The following is an 8,762-nucleotide window of genomic DNA, read 5'->3' as shown; positions in this document are numbered from 1 at the left end:
CCTTTATATAACGATATGTCGGGACATATATGAAATTTTTAGAAAATATCGTTATATCAAAGTTATACCGATATTTATATGTCCTCACATATAGTGGGAAAATAAAATTTTATCGTTATATCAAGTTTTTAATAGTATATCGGTATATCGAATATCGGTATATCGAGGTTAGACTGTATATAGTTTTATTTTTAGTTAGTTTATTTTTTATTATTTCTTTTATTATTTTTCGTTTAATTGTAAATGTTCTTAATAAATTTAATAAAGATAAAAGCACTATGCCATGTTTGCATAAAAATTACTCTCTTGAGTTGTCCTGGAACAGATTATAAATCGCATTGTAAATCACGTGGTACCGGATAAATCACTTATTCGTTATATTATCAAAAATAAAATGTAATGCAGAATATAACGAACACTCCGGTTCAATGAAAAAAATCGGTATATCAAATTTATACAATGACTGAAATCTTCCAACTTTTATTAAATATATGAAAAATAGCAAATGTACAATACAATTTGAAAATAAGGTACATTTTACATATATATACATATAAAAACAGATATAAATAAATAGAAAAATAAATAATGTAATTAATTAATATCGAAGTGCCTTTCCAACATGCATACCCATACGAACCTATAATTTTTTAGATAAGTTTAATAAAAATTTTTTTTTTTTTTAAAAAAAAATAATTTGATATTAAATATTTACCAAAGTTTCCAAACAGGATCCTGAATTTGCTAACAAATCTTCATCCCAAATCATCTTTCCCTTTTGGAATAAAAGTATAACAGTGCTTCCACCTAAAAAATATTACAGTAAAGAATTAATAATTGAAAATTACCGATTTTCTAAGAAATTGTTCTACCCACCAAAGGCAAAGTATCCATGTTCATCAGTTCTTCTCACATAAGAACTTGGTGTGCTGAATAATTATATCGTTAATATAAATTTGCAATTTATAAAATTTATAATTTAATAAATAAAAAGATTTGATACCTCGTGAATACAATAGATCCAACCATCATAGCACCAATTGAAATATAAGCAACTTTGCCAAATTGGGGAGAATTAATATAGCATATAGCTCGCTTATTTTCACCATATACATCAAGCCTATAATTGTTAATAATTAATGAGTGATAAGTATGAATACAAAATACTAAAGTATTATGATATTTACTGTGAACGAATAGCCATTGGATTAACAGTAAAATATGCTCCAGGAATATCCTTTATTGGACCCAATTCACCCTCTACTGGAAAGTGAAATCTGTTAATAAAAAAATGAATGTTGTTATTAATAATATTATTATAACTAGTTAATCTATTGAAAAATCTAAATGAACATACCGATGATAGTCTTGTGGAGCTAATCTAAAGATACCTAAACTTCCACCTTCATAATCCTTAGCAGCTAAATCATCATCAAGTAATCTAGCAATTGAAAAGCTTTGACCCTTAATCCATAATTCAGTCGCATTTGTTATAGTTGGGAAAGCCATCATACGACAATCTGCTGGACTAACTAAAACATAAGGATCTTGTGGCGAATCGCATGGTCTTGCTTCAGGTTTTAATTTTCGGTAAAAGAATTCATTAAAATTCTTAAATGAATCTAATGAATCTGCAACCTCGTCTAAATCAAGATTGTGGAACTTAACAAATGGTTTAATATCCGCTACTGAGGAAGGATGATTAAACTTTTTGCCCTGTTTAATAGACATGGATTCCAAGAGTTTTTTTGCTTTATAAAAATAAATAAATAAATAATATCAATTAAATCTAAAATCTCATAAAAAGAAGTAATTTAAACTAAAAAAAAATGATTTACCACTTGTAGAATCCATTTTGCTTAAGCCACCTCTATACAGTAAACGAATTCCCAAACGGACATAGGCGGCCATTTTCTCTTCAACAAGTTGCCCTGACTTACGATCTTGAACAATAATATTGGCATTATTCTAATATTATAAAAAAACATGAAATCAATGAAAAAAAAATTGAAAAATAAAAAGAATATATGCTTTAATATTAATAAAGAATACTTACACCACCGATTTTATAACCACCAAATCCAACTTTAGTGATAATTTTGGAAACCCATTTTCTTTGTGCTTGAGATTCAGTGACAAAATCACCAGTAACAAATTTATCAATATTACCCCAATCAGAACTTGCACACATTGCGACATGGGTGATTATATTAGTTTCAGACAACTGATCGAGATTTGGTCTGTTACAAATTGGACAACTTTGGAGATAAATTAAATGTTCATTGTCCGCTTCCTCACCATCTGGATTTGCAGAATGATGAGAAAATGAAGCATCTCCCAAATATTGTTCTAAACATGAAATAACTTCTTCAAATTGCAATGCATGTCTTTTAGGTTCCTTGCCAAAACGAGTGAAAAAGCTGTCAATTGTTTCTTGTGATAAAGTTGAACCCAAACTTTGTAACATAGTTTCAAGCTCTACGTAATTTAATAAACGATTTCCATCCGAATCATAAAATTTGGACAACACATACCAAAATTGTCTTCTAAGATAATCATAAGGCATAAATTTAGTCTTGATAACAAGCTTAGAGTCATGTTTGCTTGCCAATTTACTGTGAACTTTAAGAGGAAGAACTTCTTCTAACAATCCCTCATTCATATTTTCATAGTCTTGAGACTTATTCATGACATCTATCCCACGATCAATTAAGGGTTTAACGTCATAAAGCAGAGATGCAATATGATCATTTTGACTAAATTTGTCCCAATCATAAACAGAGAATTTGATCTGAAAATTAATTTCTTGTTTTTTAATAGGAAAATGAAGTTTTTCATTCCATTGAGGATTCAAACTATGATTAATAACTTTGGTTCGAAATGTATTCTTAGCAAAAGAGACAACAACAAATGGATCCATATCAAAACCTAATCCAGTAACTATTTCAAAAATGGATAATTTAAGCAATTATTAAAAAAGCGATAAGCGATAAAATATATGAAAAAGACACTTATTTAATGAACTCATACCATTCCTTTCTGGTGGTAAATCAACAGCACATACAATTTCAAGGAAAATTACCCCAACTATATCTGATAAACTGGATAAACTTTGACTTCTTTCATGTCTTATAGTAGATTTTGTTGATGATACAGACGAAGTACCCTCGGTAGAAGAGCTTTGTACCTCATTGATACTTAAACTGTTCATCTTTCGCCAGATAGAATTCCATTCTCGTGCGTCTAAGGATTTATTGTCTTTATCTCTAAGACCAACTTTAACCAAAACTTGACCAGAAACATCCTCATTTTTGCGGTTAGTAGTTAATAAATGCCATTGTGGCTTGAATTAAAGTAACAACAATAATAGATTTAATCAAAAAGATGTATAAATCTTAAATTGAATTAACAAAAAACTAATTACAAAAAGTTAGAATTACCAAATTAAGTTCATCATCATAGGCAATATGACCATTACTTTCCCATAATTTATCCAATGAGATATAAATTTCACCTAAATAATCTTTACCAAACGTATCTTTATCCCAACATGTCAGGTGAATTTCATTAGGCGGTTTAGTTAGATCAATTTTATGATCAAAAATTGCGTCCCATTTTGGATTTAAATTTTTATTAACAACATGGGTTTGATAGGTAGAGTCACTAATGCTGATAGCAACGAACTAAAATTAAATTTTTCAATTAAATTGAGAGTAAAAATTTAATAATAAATAAATTAGTACATATCGCATTAAATATTCAATGCTTAGAAAAAAAGATTACAAATGTTACTTACAGGGTCGGAAAATCCATTTCTATCCTTTGCAGCCAAATTTTTGGCTTCAATAATATTAATACGCAAAAAAACGTTTAATTCACTCATGGTAAAGGATGAGATAGATCTTAAAAAATTCGGTGATGGTTTATATATTTTAAGATGATATCACAATGCATAGGAAGATCTGGACTTAATTTGGGTCATAAAGCATTATAAGGTTAAATTAATTTCTTAATCGGACTTAACCGTGTTGAAATTTTTTAAAAAAAGTAATTCCCGACTTTTCCGATCGATTTATTAAATGGTATTTTCGGAGTTATGGGAGTAATTGAAATAATTAAATTCGTTATTTATGGTTACATACTTATTACGCAGTAAATTTTGTACTACACCAATTTATATCGGAGTTATTATTTACGTTAAATATAGCCATGAGTAATACAGCCGTGACCACATGTATGGCCAAATAGAAATAAAAATCATTTGAATTTATTTTTTTTTATATTTTTCATTTATTCCAGAAATCCTTTAACACCTCATCAAGTGGGATTCGAGCTCTCTGATTTCATCGCAAAACACAATATTTTTGTTTCCATGACCATTAATCCACCATAAATTCCAATGCTTTTTTTGCATATGGAGCAGGTTCCAGATCAAAGATCTCATAGCAATCTATTTGGTGGTCACTATGTTGAAGTTAAATTCTAAGCGTGGGTGTTTTAAAGATGGGCCAAACTTTGAATCAATTTAAAAACGAGTAAATGACCTCTTCACGTTCATATTTCCCTTTTAGTAGTTTCTTACAAAGACGAGAAAGTCTTGGAAGAGCTTTAGATGCCTTCGGAGATTTCATAGGTGCCTGAGCTGCAGATAATACATTCTCGTTGCTGGTAGATCACATGCGAGTGAACACCGATCATTTATCTCTTCCTATTCCTTAAGCTTTTGTCATCTTGCACAAATACTCTCTCTTAATAATACCAGGAGATATGAGCTTGGTAAATCTGTGTTCTTGCCGTTTGATCGCTATTATTCTCTAAACTAATAGCCATTTTTTCGAATTCCTCACTATAATACTCATAGTTTTTCTTTCTGACCAGTTTTTTCAGACTTGACACATAGCTAAATGAAGTACAGAAGGGTCGGAATATCTGGATTTTGTTTACGAGACGTATAATTCAAAGGAATTAATTTCTGATTTCGTGAGGATATGAAATCGTGGCCTCTAATAAATTCAAATAGCTCACACGTTAAACCCTTTTTTTATTATAAGGGGTTTTGTGATTAGTAGATAATTTGGAAAAAACCTTAATATCACATAATACCTTATTAAAATACTTATCAAGCTCGTCCCAGTATATATCTCTTGAAATCCATCATTAGTTCTCAAGTCAATTATTATAGAAGAGTCTTCTAGTAACGTCATAAGACGTAATCTTTCTTCTATAATTTACTTATTTGATTATTTGCCAATGAAAGCATCGCCAGTTAAATCATGATATAGAATTCTAAGCACTGGTTTTGAAAAATTACGAACTGGAGAATACTACAAAAAAAGTGTAATAAATTTTTAATTAACAAAAAGTATATAATCATGTAATTCATGTTCATTATACCATACCTTTTAAACACATTTTTTCTTATTTGCCTTGTACAATATATCAGTATTATGTTATTGATGCGAGTAATCACCAGTGCAGGTGTTACATTTAATTATTTTCTTCTAACTTTCTTAGAAATATTTCTTATTCTGCATAGATTGATTTGTGAGTTATTAGTCAATCATTGATCATGAACTTACAGTATGCATTCTCTTTTTTTTTCAGAAACACGATTTTTCCAACTTTCAATTCGTCATGTGCTGAAATCAAGTACGTTTGTATTAGTCAAATATTCGAACCATTCTTGAAGAAATTTCAAGAACATGCTTTTTAAAATTTAGATAATTGCCATGAGGATATTATGTTTTAATATCAATTGTTAATCATAATGCAAATATCCATGCACTAACGCACATGATTGCGTTTTTAAAAGATGATTATATTGATTTAAAACAGTAAGAATCTTACCTATGTAATACTTAATATGTTAACTGTTTAAGAACAACCGTTCAACGCATGTCAAGGTGATGGTGCGCTTCTTTGTCTTGGTGATGGACATATCTAACGTTGCATAACAATTTGTTGGAAAAAGAGTATTAGCTATGCATTCTTGTATCATAGATTAATGTGTACACAAATATATTTCAAGTTAAACACAATAATTGATATAATACTAGCGAAGCTAACAGAGTCCAAAAGCAATTGGCGAATGTTCGTCCACCATTTTGTCAGAGATCACGCAATAAAAAAAACGACAAGTAATACCTGGAGGGTATTATCCCAAAATTTTTCTCTCATAACAAATCTGTTAAGTTTTATTTTCCCCTCGGCTGTTCATTCAATTTTAATGCCATCTTGAAATATATGCTTGAATCATTATAATTCTTCACGCATTCGTTTATGGGGAAGTAATTTTGTTTTCACCTTATCTGAGTGACCAATATATGTATCGTTTCTTAGTTTTCTTTTTCCATTTTCCCATGGTGGCGTTACAATTGTTGCTTGCATCAACGTCTGCCTTACTTGGTAACGCAATAACTTCACCTTCTTTAATAACCTTTACCGCTTCGTTGAGAAGATTTTTCTGATATTTGTCAATTACGATATCACCTGATTTGGCGAAGGAGTCTTCCATTCTTCTTTTCCTTCTTTTTGGGAGTTAATTCTTTCTTCTCATTTTCTTTTCTTGAAAACTGGCAGCTGATTTATTTTCGATTCTTTATCTTCTAATTGTTTTTACCAAAGCTACATTTATATAATTAAAGAAATTGTAGCATTTAGAATAACCGTATAAATAAAATTACAATTGTAGACGTCCCTACATCGTCCGTGATCTATTGTGTAATATGTGAGATATGTAATCGCGTAATCCTACATATGAACTTTGGATAATAGTAACTCGCGTTCCGACAAATTTTAATGGATTTAAATTGGATCGTCCATCATGTGTCTGTGCCCCAGAAATATATATATAAGGGTCAGGTGGCGATTACTACGCAGATATGAGTAGTACGCACCTGATATTGCAAAAAATACGCAAATAAAATTTCAAACATTAACTGTTAAGTTATTAATTACCGTATTTTGCGGTAAGTAAGCACCCCCGAAAGTAAGCATCCCTGGCCAGAATTATGGCGATTTTGGCCAAAATTATGAGGATCTTGGCCGGCATCAAGTGCAAAAATGGGGTGCTTATATACCGCAAAATACAGTATTTTATCATGACTTCTATATTATTTATAAAACCAAATACTAATGTGAAAAAATAATGAAAAAATAGAATTTATTCTAATTTACCATTTTTTCAATAATATTTTTAGAAATTTCTTTCAATTAATATTAAATATCACAGGTCGAAGGGGCACCATTGTCCAAAATTCAAAAAATGCAAATTTCTCATTTTCCTGGAAAATGGTAGGAAATTGTGGAAAATTCTGCATTACACTGAGCAATTTTTTGGAATAGCATTGTTACAACATTGTCTGATTTAGCAAATTTTATGAAAATTTGGAAAAATGCTACATTATATCTCAAATGCAACATTTCATAACATTTTGTAACATTGTTATATATAACATTGTCATTAAAATCAAATTTTGCTTTTTTTTTGTCAAATGTTCCAATTTTCTTGCAAATGGTGCATTTTATGAAAATTCTACATTTTACCTCAAATGTAATAACATTTCATAAAATTGTTATAACATTGTCAATTAAAATTAAATTTTACTTTTTTTTTGTCAAATGTTCCAATTTTCTTGCAAATGGTGCATTTTTATGAAAATGCCACATTTTATCTCCAATGTGACGTCATTGTAACAACATTTCATAAAATTATTATAACATTGTCAATTAAAATCAAATTTTGTCAATATTTCGATTTTCTGGTAAATGGTGCATTTTTTATGAAAATTCTATATTTTTTGTCAAATATTGCATTTTTTTAGCAAATTTCACGTTTTTTTGGTCAAATGTTTCATATTCATCAGAATGTTAAGATGTTACATTTTTTTTGGAAAATGCTTGATAATATAGCATTACACTGAAAAATGTGGCATTTTACCAAATTACACTAAAAAGCATCACAATTATCCCATTTCTTGGAAAATTTCACATTATATTATTAAATTACACTAAAAAATGTAGCACTATACTAAATTATGCAACATTGCACTAAAAAATACTACAATTACACAGGATAATGTAGCATTATACTTAATTACATTAAAATTGTTAAGATAATTTTTATTTATTTGTAAATTACAGACATTATTAAATTTATAATATTTATATTCTAAACGCATTATTTAACATTAAACCCATTGTTAATATTAACAATGTATCAACACGATGTGTTATGATATGTTGTTTAATTTAATACTAAACCTTACTACTGAAGACTAGAGCTCCGAACAGGTCAGCCAAATTCAGGTAACCTGACCTGACCTGACCTGAAATTCAGGTCAGGTATGAGATTTTTGAAAAAAATTCAGGTCAGGTATGAAGATTGACCTGACCTGATTGACCTGTTGACCTGAAACTATTGATTCTACTATATAATAAAAGTGAGTTGCAGTATTGCGATTCACTTTTTTATATTGATTTTATATAATAAAAGTGAGTTGCAGTATTGGGATTCACTTTTTTATATAGATTCTATATAAAAAAAGTGAGTTGCGGTATTGCGATTCACTTTTTTATATAGATTCTATATAAAAAAAGTGAGCTGCGGTATTGCGATTCACTTTTTTATATAGATTCTATATAAAAAAAGTGAGTTGCGGTATTGTGATTCACTTTTTTATATAGATTCTATATAAAAAAAGTGAGTTGCGGTATTGTGATTCACTTTTTTATATTGATTTTATATAATAAAAGTGAGTTGC

The 8,762-nt window shown here is 29.2% G+C and overlaps 2 protein-coding genes across 2 annotated transcripts; both read right to left on the bottom strand.

Moving 5' to 3' along the window:
* Positions 1–454: 454 nt before the first annotated feature.
* Positions 455–3,883, bottom strand: OCT59_012643 (uncharacterized protein; the record flags this gene model as incomplete). Its single annotated transcript, XM_066140248.1, has 12 exons — positions 455–640; positions 716–807; positions 877–929; positions 1,004–1,120; positions 1,188–1,277; positions 1,358–1,751; positions 1,839–1,968; positions 2,057–2,456; positions 2,535–2,940; positions 3,031–3,343; positions 3,441–3,683; positions 3,797–3,883. 12 exons carry the CDS (start codon positions 3,881–3,883, stop codon positions 599–601), a joined length of 2,367 nt encoding a protein of 788 aa, XP_066001139.1. The 3' UTR covers positions 455–598.
* A 2,421-nt stretch (positions 3,884–6,304) lies between these two features.
* Positions 6,305–6,693, bottom strand: OCT59_012642 (uncharacterized protein; the record flags this gene model as incomplete). The annotated part of the gene is made up of 1 exon (XM_066140247.1): positions 6,305–6,693. The coding sequence occupies exon 1, from the start codon at positions 6,512–6,514 to the stop codon at positions 6,305–6,307; it is 210 nt and encodes a 69-aa protein (XP_066001138.1). The 5' UTR covers positions 6,515–6,693.
* Positions 6,694–8,762: the final 2,069 nt, after the last annotated feature.

This window comes from Rhizophagus irregularis, chromosome 20 (genome assembly GCF_026210795.1).
Source record: "Rhizophagus irregularis chromosome 20, complete sequence".
Lineage (NCBI taxonomy): Eukaryota > Fungi > Glomeromycota > Glomeromycetes > Glomerales > Glomeraceae > Rhizophagus > Rhizophagus irregularis.
Note: the sequence above shows the minus strand (reverse complement) of the source record. Positions and strands in the feature narration are given on the sequence as shown.